Genomic DNA, 22,248 nt, shown 5'->3' on the forward strand with positions numbered 1-22,248 from the left:
GAAAGAATAGAAGTGGGATTTGAACTTAGATCATAAGGTTATAGATTTAGGACTTTACAGGTATTTAGAGATTCTCCAGCCTTCTCATTTTAAAGATGAACACCTGGGGCCCAGGTGAAATGATTTGCCCAAGGTCACACAAATGGCATTTCAATAGCGCCATGCTACTCCTCAGTAATTTGGCCGTGGTATTAAAAAATCCCAGGTTAGACATACCTTGATATGGGGTATCATTATGACTCTGAAAGTTTTCAAAATATTAACCCACTCAATATCCAAGAGACTGAAGAAGGGACAGCAACAGAAGGAAAATTAACATTTTACCCAAAGTTGCCATAAACCTATGATAATCCTTGCCTGCTCTATTAGAAGGTAATTCCTTGAGAACAGGGACTTTTTGCCTCTTTTTATATCCCCAGCACTTAGCACATAGTAGGTTCTTAATAAATGTTGATTGATTGCTTTCTTGGCCTGACCCTCAAAATCCAGGGGCCACTCCCTAGATTTATCTCTTCCATAAGCAGGACCTGAGATGAGTTACAATAATTATGCAAAGAGCTCAGTATGAACCTGTTGTGTGTGTCTGTATCAGTGAAGAATTCCAAACTATAATTGGGGAATTATAATAAAATTAATATAATAGAATAAAATTAATATATAAAATAATTAGGGAAGAAATGGAAGAAGGAAATGCTTAGTGCATTTTGGTTCTAAATACTACCAGGTATTCAGCTGAACACAGTTATTAAATACTTACGATGTTTAGGGCTTTGAAGCTACTAAGATGAAAAAATGACATGATTCTTACTCTCAGAGAATTTGTTATCTACTAGAAGGATGAGACATGTAAACAAAGAAATATAAAGATAAATTAGGATGTATGAAAGAGAGACCAAACAGAGAGGTATGAGTGATCAGGGCCTCATGGAGGTAGCCTCGGATTTGGGATCTGAAAAAAGGGAGAAATTTCAGTGGGCAGAGTAATGTGGCAGAAGCATGTTACAGAGTTGGGGGACAGCACCTCACAAAGGCTGGCTATGTCAAGGTGTGATGGCTCATGTTTCATTTTGTCCTAAAATTAGTATTTCATTTTCAGACTCAGATCTATAGCAGAACTTTCCCAGATGAAAATTGGTTGCACATGATTGGAGATTTGAGATTGTATTGGTGATAGAGATTGAGATTTGGAAGTCATCTGCACAGAGGTGAAGTTGACACCATGGGAGTGCATGAGATTTTTAAAAGGGAGAGTGAATGGAGGGAGAAAAGAAGACTCCGACATATACCATGAAAGAAGAGGCTGTTGTCTAATTTCAGGTTTCTGAGCTATGGAATTGGGAAATTGATAGTCCACTGATTCTGCCTTTCCATTTCAAGAACTTCTGAGTACTTTTGTACCTCCGGTGCTGCCCCTCACAAAATACTTCCAGAATCCAAAATAAGCACTCCAGTCTCAATTTTTACTCCATAGATTAAGGAAAGAACTTTTTGAAGACCTTGTTTTTACCCTTTTCATTCTTAGCTGTAGATGGTAGGGCATCTTTCAAATATGTTTTGCTTCTTGATTTGGGAACTGCTCCAAGGGAAAGGCCAGTAAGATAGTGCTTTCTCCTGTCTTCTTACCTAAAATTTCCCCTGTAGGCTGCAACATATTCTTAGAGTTAACAAACTATTAAATATTAGAAAGCTAAAAGTTTAAGATTTTTAAAATTTCTAGCCTTTCAATTAAGTCTTAGCCTTTGCTTTTATACCCTGAGAGGCCCTGGTGTGTAGCAAGAAATCTTGGGCTTTGTGATGGGGGGCTGTCACTAGGAAGAAGAGAATAAAAGTGATGTAATACCTACAGAGAAAGGACCCCTGGCATCAGGCACTAGGGGGAGTATCGAGGACTGAATTCCATACAACTGTTCTGGGCTCACTAACAAGAGATCCTATCGGGGATGAGTTCAGAAGTGAGCAGGCAAGGCATAGCCCATGCTGTGTGGAAAGGTGTGCTTGAAGAACTTCCCTGATGAGCGGGAGCCACAGGGAGCTGGAGGAGGTGGAGGCATTTAACTAACAAATGCTGCCGAACTAAAGATAAGAGAAATAAACTCCCCTACTCATGCTCTGCTGGGAGCACATAGACAACACAGAACCATTTCCTGTAGTGGAACCGGCAGCAGGAGAAACAGCTGGTGTTTTCTCAGCTGTAGTTCCTATTACCCAGAAACAAAACTGGTCACAGGACACCCAGGAAAATCGAGGTTGGTCTAGTCCCATATTCTCCCTAAAACTCCCCCCTCCAGTCTCCTTCTGCTCCTTATTCCTTTGCTCTTGGATTTTCCATCTAGATTCTCCACTGTTTTATGGATGAAGCGATGAAATTTCTTGAAATTGTTTCTATTTCAGTTTTTATTTTCTGATTTCCCACTCTTTGTATGAGGGAATCCCCAAGAACTGCAGAATTTCCTCCTGATATAAGAAAATAAGTAGAATGAGCTCTTCTGGACATCTTGGGGTACCATTTGGTAAACTAGTGGAATTCACCCTCTTTAACAGTTCATTCAGTAGGACTAGACTAGTTGTAACAGGGACAAGAATATATAGCTGTGAATTTAAACATGGATAATCAAATGATTATACTAATACTCATGTTCAAAATCCAGGAAATCCCATCTAGTCTGTGATGTGTGCTATTGAAAGCCTTCCTATTTACCTTTAACCTTAGGGTTTCTAATATTAAATGTGACCATGTATTGCATATAAAGGGCAGCTAGGTGGCACAGTGGGTAGAGTGCCAGGCCTGGAGTCAGGAAGACCTGAGTTCAAATGTGGCCTCAGACACTTACTAGCTGTGTGACGCAGGGCAAGTCACTTAAACCTTGTTTGCCTCAGTTTCCTCATCTGTAAAATGAGCTGGAGAAGGAAATGGCAAACCACTCTAGTATCTTTGCCAAGGAAACCCTAAGCGGGGTCACAAAGACACAACTGAAACAAGTGAACAACAACAGTTTCAGGGTTGGAAGGAATCACAGTGACTGTCTCATGGAATAGTAGAGAGGTCAGTGGACTTGGAGCTGGGGAGACCTAGGTTCAAATTCTGCCTGAGATACTTAACTAGCTGTGTGACCATGGGCATGTCACTTAACTCTGCCTCAGTTTCCTTATCTGTAAAATGAGCTGGAGAAGGGAATGGCAAATCATTTCAGTAACTTTGCCAAGAAAATCTCAAATGGGGTCATGAACAGTTGGACATGACTGAAACTACTGAACATTATTGTGTATGAAGTATGTATGGCGCTCTATAAATGCCAGCTATTTTTATTATTACTGCTACAAACTTTTTTATCCCTTAAGTCTCTTCCCTCTCCAATTCACCCTCATAGATTTCAAAGTGTAATTAGTAAAGTGTGGATTTGATAAAGACACCGATATTCAGTTAAGCTCTAGGGGCTCTTAACCTAAGGTATGTGAACTTAGCTTGTGTGTGTGTGTGTGTGTGTGTACATATATGTATATGTAAATGTAAGCATATGTATATGAATGTGTAAATGCATATATATGTATATATTGAAAACTATGTTTCAATATTATTGATTTCCTTTGTAATCCTGTGTATTTTGTTTCATGCTTTAAAAAATATTATATTGAGAGATCTTATCAGACTGCCAAAGGGATCCATGATACAAAAAATGGTTAAGATCCCCTGTGTAGGGTCAAATAGAAATTTCTCTGGTATTTAAAACTCTTCACAACCTGGCTCCAGCTTACTTTGCTAGGTCTGTAATACATCACTCTTGTTCACACACGACAGTCTAATCAAACTGGCCACCTTGCTATTTCTCGAAACGAAACATGGAATCTACCTGACAGTCTGTCTCCTGTAGATGGTATGCATTCCTTCCTCACCTTAGTCCATTGGAATCCCTAGCTGCCTTCAAAGCTCAGCTCCAGCGCCAGCTCCTGTAGGAGACCATCCAGAGATTACTGTAGCAGTTTGGCAAAAAAGAATCAGTATCTCTACATCCTTTGCCAATGACCTCATTTGCATTGTAAGTCGCAGAGAAAAGGCCACTTTCATCTGGACTCTTACCTAGGCATGAAAGAAGAGCCAGCAATCCCTGTGGAGGGAGGCATTGCAAATGAACTGGAGATACTCTTTTGAGTCTGTAGCCTCAGACACCTCTGATTCTGCTTTGTTCTTCCCCCAGCAGGTTTAAAAGAAACCCCATTCCCCCAGGGGCAAAGCAAGGGGGGTTGACTAAAGAGGAAGCCATACCTGAAGGTAAGAGTTGGAATGAGTGGTGCCAGCCACACCGGAGTAGGGGCCACCCAAGAGGAAGTTGGTCACCTGCTAACCAACCTTTCACCTTATACCACAGACACTGCTAGAAGCATGTGAACCTGCTATTAAAAATGGACTTGCTATCTTTTCCAATTGAATGGAAACTTCTTGAGGACAGGTACTAGTTTTTGTTTTTTGTCTTTTTATCCCCAGTGCCTGGCACACAGTAGACTCATTGATGTCATGTCTAAAACAGAACTCATCATCTTTCCTTCTCAAAATCTACTCATACTCTAAACAAGTGGTTTTCAAACTTTTTGGCTTAAGGATCCCTTTATACTCTTCAAAATGATTGAGGACCGCCCATCAACTTTTGTTTATGTGGATTATATCATGTATCATATTCAAAATGGAAATTATTATGTGTTAGTATTATTATGAAAAGAATTTTGAACTCATGGACCTCATGAAAGGGTTTTGGAGACTCCCATTGGCTCTCAGGCCACATTTTGAGAACTTCTCCTCTAAACTATCCTATTTCTGTTGAGGGCATTACCAGCTGGATAAACTCAGAGACATCATTGGTTCTTTCTGGCCTCCAACATTAATCATATCCATAACATCTATATCCATAACATCTTTCAAATGCATCTCTTTCTCTCTATTCAAATAGTCAATATCCTAGCTTAGGTCCTTATCACCTCTCACCTGGAAATAAAGTGAGTTCCTGGCAATTTAGAAATGACTGAATAAATGTAAGGGGAGACTATTGTGATAATAAATAATGAGTATGAGAGTTCAGAGAAGCCTGGAGAGGCTTTAAAAAATGAATTTAATGTAAAACAAAAGAGAATAATATATACAATGATTACAATAACATAAATGGAGACAACAAAGAATGTTGCTATATTCTGGTTTAATCTATAACCCAGGGCTCTTAACACTATGCCATCATAGTTTTAAAAAAATTAAGCAGTTCCTGCTTTCAATGAGTTTACATTTGATTTGTTATGACCGGTCTTGGTCCAGGAGAAGAGATGTGTGTGTGTGGAAATATGGAGGTAGAATGTTCTATATTGTCAAACACAGTTGCTGTTAGTTGGTCTTGCTTAACTTTTTCATTCTTTCTTTTTCTTTTTTAAAATTTTCTTTCTCTTTCCTTTTTCTTTCCTTTTTTTTTTTAACAAGGGACAATGAGGGAATAAAGAATATATGTTGGGAAATGTGAAAACAAAAGGCTTTAATAAAACTTTTTAAAAAGTTGCTAGCTGTTGCTTGAAATTGGCGTTCTATCTCTTGCCTCCAATGCATTTTCACAATCCGTCCATCATGCCTCGTAATTATGGCCGCATGGAACCTTGTTCCTTTCCTTTAAGGTTCAGCTGAGGTATCATCTTGGTGCAGTAGATAGCCAGCAAGCCTGGAGTCAGGAAGATCCAAGCTCAAATCTGGCCTCAGACTCTTCCTAGTTGTGTGATCCTGGGCAAGTCACTTAACTTCTGTCTGCCTCAGTTTATTCAACTGTAAAATGAGGATAATAATGGCATATACCACTCAGGGTAGATGGAGGATCAAATGAGATAATAATTTTAAAGCTCATAGCACAGTGCCTGGCATAGTAAAAGCTCCAGCTATTAGAATTACTATTATTATTCTCAGATTCCTTCTAATAATTAAAGCTCTCTTCCTCCTCAAATTACCTCTTAATTATGGATCTGTGTACATGTTGTATCTCTCTCTGGGTGAAATATAAACTTCTTGAAGGTAAGCATTATTTCAGTTTGTCATTGTATCTCTACAATGTTTGGTGAATTGCTGTGGAGTTGAATTCATTGAAGGGCAGCTAGGTAGCTCAGTGGATGAAGTACTGGGCCTAGAGTCAGGAAGATCTATCTTCCTGAGTTCAAATCTGGTCTCAGACACTTACTAGCTGTGTGATCCTGGACAAGTCAGTTAACCCTGGTTGCTTCAGTTCCTCAGCTGTAAAATGGATTGGAGAAGGAAGTGGCAAACCATTAAACAGTTCCTTTCTACACTGGCATGCTCTCTGAATTTTTAGGTAAGGTCTGACTCTGGCTGGCCCAGTCCTAATTGTTAGTCAAATAGAAATAGTGGTGAAAAGAACTTTGGATTCAGAATCAGGAAAGGGACCTAGGTTCTAGTCCCAGTTTTGATTCTTCCTTCCTACACAGCTTGGTACAAAACCACGACATTTGTCAGAGATCTGAACAATGTACTACCTTTACTACCTACATCATAAGGTTGTGAGGAAAGCCCTGTTTAAAGCCTGAAAATGCTAAATAAATGTGAATAGTTATTAGTGTGAAATGGTTGTGTCAAAGGCAGCAACACTCTGATCTAACCAATCCCTCAACAAGCCTTTTAAGACATCTACTATGTATTAGGCTTTGTGCTAAGATGGGGGAGACTCCAGTAGCTTAGCAGAGAGGCCATCTCAGTTATCAATCATACATAGGAGAGGTCTCATGAGAACCTGGGGCAGTGCAGGGTGGCAGTTGGGCAGCAGCAGGAATTTAATAACAGAAGTACTTTCAGAACCAAAGACCTGGAGGAAACTACAGAGAATATATAGATGAACAATAAAGATGATGATGATGATGATGGTGGTGGTGGTGGTGGTGGAATCTCTTTCCTTGAAGACTGAATGAAATACCTTCTTACTGGCTTTGTGATGCTGTCAGGACCATATAGGTTTAATGTCTATGACAGTTGAACCTTGGTGGGGTGGATGGGAAAATATGGGCAACCAGATGACACAGCCATAACATTTCTTTTTATTTTGCATACCCTTCCTCCAACCCCCCACTCCCAGAAGTTCTATTTACACCCCATGATGTAGGGGATTAGACACAAGTCTGGTGTGTCTGTTGCAAAGCCATCCAGACTGACCACAGTGTGGCAGTGAGGTGATGGATGCTGAGACTTTCACAGTGGATGAAGGAAGATGTCCTCAGAGCCCTAGTAACAATGTGATGGAATCACCTTTTTCATATTCTGTGTCCAGAGTCTGACTGAGTCTTTAGTAGGCAATAGAGCTCAGAGGAGAATGGAGACAGGGGAATTGATGTTGCTTGCTTATAAATTCACGATGAAAACCCAGAAGGTGCCAAAGCTTATACCATAAGGGGCACATTTACAAAGTGAAGTACATTCAGCCAGGCAGTCCCTTAACAAGAGCAATGATCCTCAAGTGATGCTATTGAAAGTCCTTATAGCTCTGTCCTTTAACAAATTATGAGGCAAAATTTCAAGGTACACTATTCTTCAAGGGCAATGGAAAACATTTAAGAGGAAGTGGAAAATGCCTCATCTTCTCTTAATGGACAAGACTAGGGAAGCCACACTGGGAATTGTGGCTAAGGCGGAGGGACCAGATTGATGGCACTAAAATAAACAGGTGGAGATAAATTACATGGCTTGAGGGTCCTAGATTTGAGAGGCAGGACAGATACAGGCACTGAAACAGGAGCAGAATGTCAGTCACTTTATCGGCCTATAAAGGTCCAGAATCTCTGGGAGTATAAGAACAGAGGCAGTAACGGTCAGGCTGATTTCCTACCACTTCAGCAAGACTTGTCAGGCTCTTTCTCTCCCTGGCTAGAAGCTTGCTCATTAGTGACCTTCTGTACAATAAATAGGCCATCCCAAACCAAATATTGTTAACTGGCCCTGCTGCATCCTGAGTGGTTTGTGCCCTGTGAGATGATCGTTGGCAGTGTGCTGGGGCTGGAGATGCTGCTGCCTTATGCAAATGCAGGCTGCTGCAGGCTTGAGCAAGAGAGAGGCCCCCTTGATTAAAGGGGCCCAGGGAGGTAAACAGATGGAGATGGTGGGATGCTGAATCCCTGCAGAGGCCTTTCCTTCTCCAATGCCAGAACAAACCCAATTTAAAAAGTAAAGGAACCATCATTTAATTAACTCACAGGGAAGTGAAGACTTCCCTGACTAGCTTTAACTCATCACTACTGAAATATATCACACGTACATATGTTTGTGTCCTTAATCAGTGGCTTTAAAAAACATGGAAAAAATTAAATTGTATAATTGCTGCATTCAAGGAAATAAATCCTGGAAGGGGAGCCTAGAAGATAAACAGTAGTAGTCCTATGATAATTTGTTTGTAGGAACTGCGAATGTTTATCCTGGAGAAGAGAAGTCTCAGGGAAGGGACAAGACAGTTCCCTTTAATATTTGAAGGGCTGTCCTGTGAAAGACGGATTCAATTTGTTCTGTTTGGCCTTAGAGAGTGGAACTGGAAGCAGCCAGTAGAAGTTGCCAAGAGGCAAATTTGGGCTTGTTGAAAAATTTCCCGATGATTCGAGCTGTCCCAAAGTGAAATGGGAAGCCTCAGAAGGTGGGGGGAAGGGGGCTCCTCCTCACTTGAGATCTACAAGTAGAGTCTGGAGGACCACTTGTCAGGTGTGGGGGAGATTCCTTCTGGGTAGAAGTTGAACCAGATGGCTGCTAAGGTCTCATTCCAACCCTCAAATTCAGTGATACTGAATTTCTTTTCTTTCCCGTTACGGGCTGAAGAGGATTCTTTGAGGCAATGCTGGTAGGATAAAAAAGAGCACTGGATGGGAAGATGGAGTGCCTTGAGTTACCCAGAGCTCCAGCTGTGACCCTGAACAACTGGCTTAGCTTTATTGAGCCTTGGTTTCCTCATCTGTAAACTGGGGATGACAGCATTTGCTCTGCCCACCTCACAGGGTACTTTCTTTCGAGGAGAATGCTTTGTAAACCTTAAAATGCCACATAGTTTTCATTATTATTATTCTTTGATTTAGTACAGCAGGAAATTCTCAAATACTTGGAAGGACAGATGGCCTCCTTCAGACCTCCAAGTCAGTGTTTGAACTGACGTCTTTTGCTGAAAATCTGCATTCAGGATTCATATAAATAACAAAGATTTGTGTCAGTGTTTTTGGAAGACTTCACTGGGGTGCTGTAAGGTACTCTATTTAGATCCCTGCCTAATTTAGAATAGCAAAATTACCCTAAAATGGCCCTCAAGTCCCAATGAAAATTTGATCCCAAAATCAATGAATGTCTTTGGACAGCCCATTATTTAGAGCTGGAAGGAAACTCAGAGGTCATCAAAGTGTAGGATCATTAGCTTAGAGCTGAAAGTGACCTAAGAGTCCATCTGTCTAACAGAGGAGGCAACTGAAGCCCATGAAGGTGAAATGATTTGTCCAAGGTTACCTGTGTGGCAAGCAGCAGAGCCAAGACCAAGCCAGGACCTCTGACTCTAACCCAGGTGCTCTTTCCACTGTACCATGCCTCTTCTCTTTCAAACACTTCACTTTTCAGATGAAGAAACTGAGGCCCCAAAGGGTTAAATGACTTACCCCAAGACCACAAAAGTATTAAGCATCAGAGCCAGGATTTAAACCTAGGTCTTCCAACTCCCAATGCAGCATTCTGCCTGCTATTCAATGGGGCTTGTGACCCATTGCAAACATTAAGCTTTAGCACTTGGGCTGAGCAAATGTCTGTAGTTTATTCTCTACCAGGAAATTTCACTGTGACCAACTGTGTGGAATAAAGCCAGCCCATGGCTCTGTTTCCATGAGATAGAAAGTTTGTTTTGATCAACTTTGTTATATTCATCAAATGTTCTGGGCTGCACAACCTTCAAATGTACTTGGCCAAGAACTTGAATTATTAGTGTTTAAAAACCTGCATATTTAATGTACTAGAAACGATGCATAAAAACTTTTGCTTGCTGGCGTCATTCCACTCTGAATTTGGAGGTGACAGGACCAGCAAATATCAGCCTGCAGTTTCACATACCTGTATAAAAAGCCTGAACAGCCACAGTTGTCAGGATAACATGATGCTGTTTTATCTGTAGCAGTAGGATGCTCAAATCACTTTGGAGCAGTTTAAATATTTTTTTTAAAGTTATTTATTTTTCCTTGGGGCTAGAAATTTGTGGCTTAAAAATGGTAACATATGAACAGCAAATAGATTAAGCTCTGTGCGAAGTCATAATTTATGATATCACTGTTAACACAGCCAGGACCAGGGGTAGACAAGATAGACAGCTACCTAGGGTGCCACATGGGATGCTTTTTAATTTTATGTTGCAAAGATGCACATATTTTTAGTGCCAGAAAATCTGGCTCTCCATGGCACATATGTATTTGTTTGTGTCATATTAAATTACATGTTACTGTGATTCCTTAAAGTCTTCTGTAAGATGTAGGCAATAACACTGTCAAGTCTTGGTTAGAATACACTAATGCCTTGTCTCAGTTGCACACTTCCCACCTCATCTTCCAAAAGAGATACAATGTGTTAACAATGCTTATCTGCAAGTCCTTAAAAATTCAGTGTCCACAGTTCTCTGCCAATGTGTTACAAACAATGCTCCAGGGAGACATTCCTCTCCCAAGAAGCCATTCATGGTATCTTGAAGCATGTGGCCAAAAGAGTGTGGTGTTACATTGAATCTCTTTCAAGAAAATAGTTATGACCTTCCTCAAGAGAGCAAGAGGGGTGTTAAAGGAGGACTTGCAAACTCTTTGAATTCAGGGAAATTTCTGTGCATGTATGTCATCTATCAAAAATGACTTCTAAAATTCAGAATGTAATTTTAAACAACAATGCTAAAGGAATAACAAAGTTAGAGGTGATACAGAAAAACAGGCACATTATTGGTGGATCTGTGAATTGATCTAACTGTTCTGGAAAGCAATTTGGAATTAGGCTAAGAAGGTGACCAAAAGTTCTATATACTCTTTGACCCAGAGATCCTAGTGCTTTGACCAAATTGGTTAAAGAGAGAAAGGGCCCATGTGTAACTAAATGTTCATAGCATCAAGGGAGAAGGACCCATTTGTACAAAAATATTGATAGCAGTTCTTTTTGGGGTGGTTAAGAATTGGAAATCAAAGGGATGCCCATCAATGGGGGAATGGCTGAACAAGCTGTGGTATATGATTGTAATGGAATATTATTGTGCTGTATGAAATGATGAGCAGGATGATTCTAGAAAAACCTGGAAAGACTTACATGAACACGAACATAGTGGAGTGAACAGAACCAGGAGAATGTTGTACACAATAACAGCAGTATTGTTCAATGAAGAACTGTGAACAGCTTAGCTCTTCTCAGCAATACAATGATCCAAGATAATCCCAAAGGACTAATGATGAAGCGTACTGTCCACCTCCCGAGAAAGAACTGATATTGTCTGAATATAGATTGAAGCATGCTATTTTTCTTTCTTTCTTTTTTCTTTCTTTCTTTCTTTCTTTCTTTCTTTCTTTCTTTCTTTCTTTCTTTCTTTCTTTCTTTCTTTCTTTCTTTCTTTTCTTTTTCTTTTATTCATCTTCTTGTATAAAATAACTAATATGGAAATGTTTTATATAATTGCACATGTATAACTTATATATTACTGCTTACCATCTTGGGAGGTAAGAGGAGAGGGATAGAATTTAGAACTCAGAACTTTAAATTAAAAATAGAAAAAATATTCATAGTAACATTCTTTGCAGTAGCAAAGAATTGTAAGTGAAGTAGTAGATGTCCATTCATTGGGAGAATGGCTAAACAAATAGTGGTTTATGAATATAATGGCCATAAGAAATGATAAATATGAATAATTCAGAGGGGCATTGGAAGACTTACATGAACTGATATAAAGTAAAACAGAAACAGGAAAATAATATGTACAATGACTACCAAAATGTAGGTGTAAAGAACAGCAACAAAAAGAAACTGAACTCTGTAATTATAATAAACAAAGTTGGACCCCAGGCATAACAAAATTGAGGCTCGTTCCTTTCTTTGTAGAGCTGGGAAGATATGGATGTGGAACATTGCATATATTGTCAGATTCAGTTGATATATTGGTTAGCTTGACTGACTTGCTTTTTTTCTCTTCCTTTTTAATTCTTTGTTATAGGGATGGTTACATGGGGAAGGGAGGGGAGGGAGAGAGAGAGATACTTAGAAATAAAAGGGATCTAAAGACAAAAAATATTAATAAAAATTAAAACTAAAAACAATATCCCTAAAGCTATAGACACACAAGAATTCTTGTGAAGATGACAGAATTAGATTACAAACAAATCTTTCTCCTTTTGGGCTTCCTTGATAAGACCTACCAACTTAAATCCCAAACATGACCTTGAAAAGAAATAGAGAAAGAAAAGAAAAAAAATGAAGCAGTAGCAGATCCTTTGGTTTAGATTAGAGGAAAAAAATCAAGTGAGCAAAAAACATAGTTTTCTCTAGCCAATGGTACTGCATAGAAGAAGAGATCTAGGTGGGATCCTGGTCTGGAAAACATTCAGAGAAAAAACAGAGAGAGGCATACCTGCTTCGCTGCTTTGTCCACCAGGAAAAAAAAGAAGGGAAGTCCTTTGTGAATCTTCCCTGTATCCTTCCCATTAATCTAGGTCTAATCAGGTTGTATGGAGTTTATCTTCCCTCTTGCTAGCCTATGTTTCAGCTCTACTAAGAGTTAGATGTAAGATTACTTATTCTTCATTTTAACCCCTAGGCCAGGTCTTCTGGCCATTGTTGACTTTGTAAAAAGGGGTAGGTCAATTTTTTAATTGAGCTGGTCCAACCCATATTAATGAAAGAAAACTGCCTCCTCAATCCAGTCACATGGCCCACTGTTAGCCCATTTTAGAAGGCCAGTGTTTTGGCTAGAGATGAGGTAGGGGTGTGTGTGTGTGTGTGTGTGTGTGTGTGTGTGTGTGTGTGTACATGTGTTATGTGTGGTATGCATTATTTCATTCCCCTTCCAAATAGCTAGAAGGCAACAAGATATCTATCATAGGTTCATAGTTTTTAGAGATGCAAGGGACTTTAGAGATCATCTTATCAGTGAACTTCTCAATCCAAGGGCCATACTATTTCAAAGATGGGCAAATTAAGGCCTGAGTGATTAAATAACTTGTTCTAGATACTCACTGTCTATAAACATCACAACCCAGAAATGCTAGGTGAGCACCAGATCATCTCTAGGGCAGAGCCATCACTAGCCATTTTTGACCCTAGTGTACATACATTTTCAGTGTCAACAGTATGAATGTACCCTCAAGCATAGTTAGAGAGGCCGCCGTTGGAGGTTGGGGAGGGACGGACAGGCCCAGAGGACTGGGGCGAAGCCCACTTCAGGTACACGTGCTATAGTTGTCTATTACAACTAGTTATCCATGCTTTGTTGTTGTTTAGTTGTTTCAGTTGTGTGTGACACTTCGGGACCCCATTTGGGGTTTTCTTGGCAAAGATACTGGAGTGGTCTGCCATTTCCTTCTCCAGATCATTTTACAGATGAGGAAACTGAGGCAAACAGGCTTAAGTGACTTGCCCAGAGTCACACAGCTAGGAAGAGTCTGAGGCTAGATTTGAACTCAGAAGATGACTTCTGTATAACTAGTGGAGTGACCCCAGTCACTGCACTAGTTATACAGGTATTCTCAAGGGTCTGTCCCAACTCTAAAATTCTATGCTTCCTTAAGTTATCTCATTGTTTTATTTTTAAATCTATACCACATAGAAGATGAGAATTCTAATGTTACAAATTAAATAAACATCTATTATTTACTTATTGTGATTAAGATGTTAGAAATATGTCAAGGGTGTTTGATCATTGAAACTTTCTACACCAGGGCAGATTGCAATCAATCTATAATTTGTACATATGTCTCAGAGAATTTCCTGGGATTCAGAGAGGCTAAGTTATCTGCAGTCCCATAGCTATTAAGTATCAGAGGCAGGATTTGACCCCACGTCTTCCAAGTTTAACATTCTAAACACTTTACCACATTGCTTCTCTGGCACTAGGGATGCAAAGACAAAAAGTGCCTTGCCCATTCAAGAAATTTAACATTATGTAAGTGAGAAGTAGCGACTGATAACGAAGGCCCAGTCCTTGGAGCGTGTGTAAGAAGTTGAGTCTGCACATCCCAAAGTGCATGATGATGTGGAATGTGCGGGGGTCGGGGAACTGGTTCTTGTCCACTTACTGGAGTGGTGAATGATGGTGGCTGAACCAGAGCTGAGAGTGTGTTCAAAAGGCTCCATTGGAGAAACTGGCTCTTTCCTTCCTGCTGGTCATGCAGTATAAGGATCAAGCTCTGGTTGACCCTATTTCTGAACATGAAACAGGCACAAATTTGTCCGTATATCCTGTGATTCAGGGACAGGCCCCTCCGTTCCTTGTCATCCTTCACTTCCAGAAGCAGGCTAACACCCTTGCACAAGCTCCCAGGACTGAACCCTCATTGGCCAGTCTCCCCATTTGCAGTCATACTAGGGGATAACAAATGCATACAGATAAATAAAGGTAATTGAAGGAGGCAGAAAGCACCAACAATTCAGACTCACCTGAGATGAGTCTGAAAGAGGATGAGAATTTGATGACGAAAGAGTTGCATTCCACAAATGGGAGAGGCCTTCTGCAAACTCATGGAAGTAGAGAATGCAATGTTCAGCATGGAGAAATCCAGTTTGGTTTCAATGTAGAGTACGTAAAGGGGAATAATGTGAAATATGGATGAGAAGGTAGATTAACGCCATATTGTAAAGGGTCTTTAAAGCCAACCTGAGGAATTTTTATTTTATTCTGGGAGCAATAGGGAGTCACTGAACATTTTTGAGCAGGGGAATTATATAGTCAGTCTTATACCTCAGAAAGGTAATTTTGGCAGCTATATGAAGGATCATTTGGAAAGGGGAGAGAATGGAAGCAAGGAGACTAATTAGGAGGCCATCATATTGGTTCAGATGAGTGGTAATGAGGGTTTTGGCAGTGTGAGTAAAGAGAAGGGGATGGATTCAAGATGAAGGAGATGTGGTGGATGTAAATTTGATAAAACTTGGCAACTGATTAAATATGGGAGTAAAGGTCAAAGATGACTCTGGTATGTCATAAACCTGGTGACAGAAAGGAGGGTGGTGCCTTCAAAGGAAATAAGGAAGTTTGGAAGAGGGGTGGGAACTGCCACCATAACACAGAAATGATCTAAACTTCAGTATTATTTTTGCAACTTGAAAGTTAAATATGCCAGTCCTCTTGCTGGTATTAGGGACCATGCCTTAGGGGTCTTAATCCATTTAGCTTTCTCCTGGGGCTCTGCTGTCCAGATTGGTGAGTGCCTCACCTGGTCCATTCTTATGGGCAGCCTCAGCCGTCCTTTGCTTTCTACTCATTAAGTATCTTCTCTCCAGCCCCCTAGAAGCTAGAGACCAACCCTCCTCATTTCTCCACCACTTTTTAGAATCTGGAGCCATAACTAAACCAATACTGCCATTAACTCCTAGAAAGGGCATGATAATATGCTTGTATAGCTCCATTTAACATACCTGTCAACTTCAAAAGCAATATACCTTTCCCTGGCCACCACTCCCTGATTTGTGCTCTCTCATTAGAATATAAATTCCTTGAGGGCAGGAACTATCATCACTTTTATATTTGTATCCTCAGAGTTTAGTATTGGCTTGGCACATAATAAGCACATAATAAATGTTATTTGTTCATTCATTCATTCAGTACCAGAGCTTTAGTGGAAAAAAATCTCCTTTCTGTTCTGGCAGTTGACCAGTTCTACAGGGTATCTTCATGCAGTTTTAACCTTTAATTGCATAAAACTGCATGAAGACTTTTGGGTCATCCCGTACATTAACTTAATACCATGTTCTTAACAGAGCATGACTATTTTTGAGTCACACCTTGGGCCTCTGGTTGCTACCCAAAGGGAATCTAGAACCACTGTGAGATTAAGGATCTAGGCCTGGTGGGATATGGAGGATCTATAGCTACCCTGGTTGATGCTTCTATATGACTTCTTACTGATATACCTTGGAAGCCACTCAAAGAGGCAGGGTTGCCAAGCAGCGATCTTGGGATGAAGCTCTGTTTCTAGGGATATGTACTGTGAAAAGAGTCCAGTGATGTGATTTCTAACTTCCCAAGAACAAAAGAATCCTCTATCATTTCTATGAGGTATCCAAATGAACTATCTCTGTCTATTCTGTTTGGGCAGTGTGGTAGGAACCATATTTTACTAGGTAGTCTAGGCTAATCTTTCCTTAAAAGGTTTAGAAACCACCCTCCAGTTTTATTTAGCTCAGGGGAATAAGGCTCTGACCATTAATATAGCTTCCTGGTGGCCTAAGTACAAGAACTAGTGTAGGGGCAGGTAGGTGGTGCAGCGGATAGAGCTCTGGCCTTGAAGTCAGGAAGACCTGAGTTCAAATCTGACCTCAGACACTTGATACTGTATGACCCTGGGCAAGTCACTTAACCCCAACTGCCTCACCAAAAAGCAAAAAACCAACCAACCAAAAAAAAAACTAGTGTACAATACAAACATTCAGTATTCCTCCTTTGGGCTTCTGACTGGCAGACCCTCATGGCCAATACAGTTGGGGAAGTGGTCACCAGCTGAGTCCATGTGGCATCCTTGCTGAATATTCTTTCACTGATATAGCTAAGTAAATCTCCTTTTGCTAACTGTAAGGTGGTCTACAAGTATTTCATTTCATTCCAATTTCAAACCTGAAGCACTAGACTGGTCTGAATCAGGTCCAGCCCAAAATAGGCAGCATACAGTCTACAAAAGGGGCATTATTTGAGCTACTGGTGGGTCAATTTCCTTGTCCACAGACCCAAGCCTAGAAGTAAATAGTGGGAAAAATAAGAATTGAAACCTGAGTCTTTCCTGAAATGGGTTTCCTGGGCTAAATGAACAGCTTTTACCTTTCGTTGAACTTCCATCAAGTTGAGGCTTGGACTTCTCTGTTTCTATGACAGAAAGGGACTGTGCTGGTGGCTCCAGGGGCAAGGGAGCACATCCACCTTGTGTTGGTTGCTGTTGTTCTGGAAATACATCAGAATCTGGACATGGTTCCTCAGTCTGTATTCTAACTTTCTGCTCACTTCTTCCATTTCCTAAGAGAGCTAATGGAAGGGTAGGCGGCATAAGTACTGTCCTTTGACAACATAAATTAATTCAGAATCTGTAGCGCTAAAGTCAGGGAATAAGACATGACTAGTCCTACCGGGATCATGTTGATGGTTTTCTGTTATGGTACTTGCTTGTCTTCCCTGAGACACCTGTCCTTTTTCATATTCCTGTTAAGTTAATAATACCAGAAAGAACATAAAATAATAGTTTGCATTTGTGTAGTGCTTTAAGGTTTGCAAAATTCTCTATATAGGTTATTTCATTTGATCCTCACAATGATCCTGGGAGGGAGGTGCTATTATTATCATTCTCATTTTACACATGAGGAAATTGAGGTTTGCTCAGGGTCAGACAGCCAGTAAGTGTATGAGGTGGGATTTGATCTCAGGCCTTCCTGACTCTAGCTCCAGCATTCTACCCATTGTGTCACCTAGCTACCCTTCCTCACAGCCTATATTCTTTGTAAATCCACTGTTCTTTCTACTCTAACAGGCTGCCTTCTCTTTCCCTGACTCTGAGTTGTGGAAAAATACCCTCAAACTTAATTCCCTAAGTTCCCCAAATCCTCCCTATAGTCTCTAAAGGTCTGGTTTTCAGTCATGTGAAGGCTCAAGATAATATTCCAAATAATTGGGGATAAAAACTCCATCTGGGTTGAAATTAGCAAGAATTTTCCCCTTAATTATCTGGATTATCACTCAGTTTTGTGTTTCACTTTGTTAATGGAGGCCTGACTTTTACCTGGAGGTCTCCTCTAGCCTGTCCTCACCTTTAAGTGATGCTATTTCCTACTTTATTGCCAAATTCACAGGCTACTATGGTTAGGAATGCTTAATTAGCAGCTAATTGGATATTTTTAATCTTAATATCTACTTTGAGTTTCCTCACTTGGTTTGCTATCATGCTGCATGTATCTTCAATCATTAGTCCATTAAGCATTCACAGCTGATAAAATTTGCTGACTTAAGTGTTGAAAATTGGTAAGGAAGATTACATATGTATCTTTCATTTTTCTCAGTTGTACTTGTTAGAGATGGAGCAGATCTATTCTACTGTTATATGTGCTTTTGTACACAGCAGATGTAGTTTGAGCTCTCTTAGTTGTGGGTTCATGAATGTTATAATGGGTTTAAGGCACATTTTGGGTCAGCTTTCATTCAGAACAGCAGCTTATGAGCCCCCTCCACTTTTTCTATGACAAGTTTGAATTTCTCAAATCACTTGCACATTCGTAATCTTATTTAATCCTCACAATCTTGCCTTGAAATAGTCAGGTCAGTATTAGGTATGTAAATGGTTATTAAAAGAGGTAGTATAACAGTTCCAAGCCTCACAATCTCTTCTCTTATTCTCTTAATATAGTCCAAATGGAGAAATTCATTCAAAGCAAAAAGAATTTGGTTAAACAGAGCAGAAAGATCAATGACAAGGATAATCCTAGATTGTGAGCTCTTTGAGGTCAGAGGTTGTCTTTTGCCTTTCTTTGTATTCCCAGCATTCAGCACAATGCCTGGTATACGGTAGGTACATCGTAAATGTTTATTGACCAACTAACACACTGACATAGATTCTTATACCATTAGCAGGAGAGGGAACATATGGAAAGAGTATGTATATAGCCATACCACTTCATACTCTGTAGATTGTGAATCTAGTTGGACAGTGCTTTTCTGCCTTCAAAGCTACCATTACTGATGGCATCTGCTGGGATGCTTTCCCTGTCCAGTTGTGAACTGCTTTCTCCTCTGATGTGTCAGCTGCTGGCATTATGTGATGGGCTATTTTCTTCCCTTTGTTACTGTCTGTCGATCCTCTGCTTAGCTGCTACCATTTATCGGTTCTCCATTATTATGGATCACCTATTACAGATATTAACTATCCTCTCCTCAGAAAAGCAAAGGTTGTAGTATTTATTTTGCTTCTAGCCCATAACCTCCAAACCAATAGCCATATCTAGAAAACCATTAAAGGCCTTTAGGTCAAATCGGTCTTTTGAGTTCATTTGTACCTGCCTTTTAATTACTCCTCTAGGCTTACCCACTCTTTGGGCTAGGGTGAGAAAATTCCATTCATCTTCCATTATGACCCTGATCGCCAGTCTCAGGGCCATGCAAATTACCCTGGATCTTCATTTAGCAAGACTGGAAGGACAGAGTAGAGCAGGTACTACATCAATGCTCTCCCTACATAAGGAATCATGTATGATCTTAACATGTGTGTGGAAAACTCCTTGTTGGAGCAGAGCCTTTCAGGTCTTTCCTCCCATTATAGACAAGGAAGATGGAATAATAGTGTGTCACGACAGTGGCTGCTTCCATTGAGAAAAGAGGCAGCCTGAGTCAATATCAGATTCTTCTAAAAAACTGGAAAAGACTGGAAATCTAAAGCTAGAAAACTTCATAGATTCTGATAAAATTTTTATTTTAATATCTTACATCTGCATAATGCTTTATACTCTCAAATAACTTTTACAACTATTACTTTTCTTAATCCTCATAATGCTACCTTGAAACAGTCAGGTCATTATTAGGTATGTGAATAGTTTTGAAAGTTTAAATGATATACAGATGCCAGCTATTTTAACCATTCCAGGCTTCTCTTCTCTTAGCCTTTCCTAATATTTGACAGGTAGGATGGGTGTGAGATCTGTTTTCTCAGGATCAGCCTAGTTAAGTTCAGAGAAGCTCTTCTCCAACTAGTTGTCCAGTTGTTTATGGCAACCAATTAAATAAAGGAAGGCACAAAATGCCTTGAGATATCTCTCTGTGGAGCTTGAAGAGCCTTGCAAGAAACCCTTTTACTTATCTCCCAACAATGGAGAACTGAATTTCTGGGTTAGCTCTCATCCTAGGCTGGGAGATGGTAGAGAGAGAAATATTAACTTCTGTCTTGATGGGTTTCCTAGTTTTGGGAGTGGCTGGGTCTAGGAATTGAATAGATGCCTAGATCTGTTAAGGGCAGTTTGGTGGTGCAGTGGATAGAGCACCAAGCCTGAAGTCAGGAAGACTCGTTTTCCTGAGTTCAAATCTGGCCTCAGACATTTACTAGCTGTATGACCCTGGGCAAGTCACTTAGCTCTGTTAGCCTCAGTTCTTCATCTGTAAAATGAGCTGGAGAAGGAAATGGTAAACCACTCCAGTACCTTTGCTAAGAAAACCCCAAATGAGTCAGGAAGAGTCAGACACGACTGAGCAATAACAACTATGTCTGTTTCATAAAATTAATACTTTTACTTTTACTTGAATGCTTATGTCCTTGAACTAGAGGTAAACCAATTAGGACAATACAGTAAGGGATAAAGAGATGTGTTTTCCTAGAACAGGACCTGTGAGCTATAGATCCTGTTGCATAATTCACACTAGCCCCTAGACCAATGAGAGAAAAGCATTCTGGGCCACCAAGGGGTGGAACTGATGGGAAATAGGCAGCCAGCTTTCTGAGAACCCAATAGGATTTAGCAGATGTTCCAGAGAGCCCTCTGGTGTTGGATGTTATGCATGACAAGTGGGGTGAACATTTGATTGACGGCTGTGTGCTGAATAGGGCCAAACACCCCAGATATCATGCTAAGAACCACACTTTTTTTTTTAAAGGCAACTGCGGTTAAGTGACTTGCCCAGGGTCACACAGCTAGTAAGTGTCAAGTGTTTGGTCTGAGGCCGGATTTGAACTCAGGTCCTCCTGACTTTAGGGCTGGTGCTGTATCCACTGTGCCACCTAGCTGCCCCAAAACCACACGGTTTTTATATATAAACATAAATTTAACTATTAGTACTCTAAATGTGAGATCTATGTTTAGTAGTCAATGATTTTATATAATATTGGGGCAACTAAATTACACAAATCTTGATAATTTCCCTATAAATGAAACAGAAGTTGCCAGAGAAATGTTTCCTTGGGAAAGGAAGTAGGTCTGTCACATTGTAAGAGACAGTGGACAGCTCAAGCGTTAAGCTTCTTAAACATCCATCACTTTAACTCTATAGGGTTAATGAGTGCTTCCTCCTTATCCAGCAGAGGAGGATCCCACATATACCCTGAACCAGACTTTGGACATGATATACCAGTAGCTTATATCTGGCCATCCAATCACCCAAGACTATGTTTCTTTCATACCACCCTTTACCCACCAAAAAAATTAATCACGAAAGCATTTCAAACAATCCCTATCTAAGAAGCCAAATATTCTGGGGCCAGGCCTAACTCGCTAGTACATTGATTCAGCCTTGGAGTTAGAATAAAATGACCCACCTATGAACTATAAAATGCAATAAACATGAAACTAATAACAGAGGACACAATTTCTAAGATTAAAAATATAGTAATACAGACAAAATGCCAACTCAAGCATTGGCCATGCTAAGGGAGAAAGGCTTTCTCCTTGGCACCTCTGAAAACAACTTCTCATGGTCTGGGCCTTTTATGCCTCAATAGCAGGGAAATAAAATCAATAATAATCTTGAGAATGGTATCCATTCTCCCTTAAAGGGAAACTTGCCCAACCTACGTAAAACACCTACTGCTCCTATCACAGAGTGGTAGTTATTAATATTTTCTTGGTCACCTTTTTGAGTAAAACCACCTTTCTTTCAGATATCTTGAGAACCAATCCCTCAACACCCTCCATTCTAATTTTTAAGGAAGTATTTTCTTCAGTGAGCTTTTGGACCCTCCTTTTCCATTTGGCCAATTCTGCTTTTGAAGGCATTCTTCTCCTCATTGGCTTTTTGGACCTCTTTTGCCATGGGTTAGGCTATTTTTTAAGGTGTTATTCTCTTCAGTATTTTTTGGGGTCTCCTTTAGCAAGCTGTTGACTTGTTTTTCATGATTTTCTTATATCACTCTCATTTCTCTTCCCAGTTTTTCCTCTACTTCTCTTACTTTCTTCTCAAAATCCTTTTTGAGCTCTTCCATGGCCTGAGACTGATTCATATTTTTCTTGGAGGCTTTGGATGTAGGAGCTTTGACTTTGTTGTCTTCCTCTGGTTCTATGTTTTGATCTTCTTTGTCGTCAAAGAAAGATTC

The 22,248-nt window shown here is 40.1% G+C and overlaps 1 protein-coding gene across 1 annotated transcript in view; it reads right to left on the reverse strand.

The window, feature by feature from the left end:
* KIAA2012 (KIAA2012 ortholog) overlaps positions 1–22,248 on the reverse strand; it is a 162,921-nt gene that overhangs the window by 36,337 nt on the left and 104,336 nt on the right. Inside the window, 2 exon segments of the mRNA XM_078147661.1 lie at positions 17,016–17,216; positions 17,318–17,390. Of these exon segments, the coding sequence (XP_078003787.1) occupies positions 17,016–17,216; positions 17,318–17,390 (274 nt within the window).

The sequence above is a fragment of the Phascolarctos cinereus genome, unplaced genomic scaffold (assembly GCF_003287225.1).
Source record: "Phascolarctos cinereus isolate Bilbo 61053 unplaced genomic scaffold, phaCin_HiC Scaffold_7;HRSCAF=346, whole genome shotgun sequence".
NCBI classification, from domain to species: Eukaryota; Metazoa; Chordata; class Mammalia; order Diprotodontia; family Phascolarctidae; genus Phascolarctos; species Phascolarctos cinereus.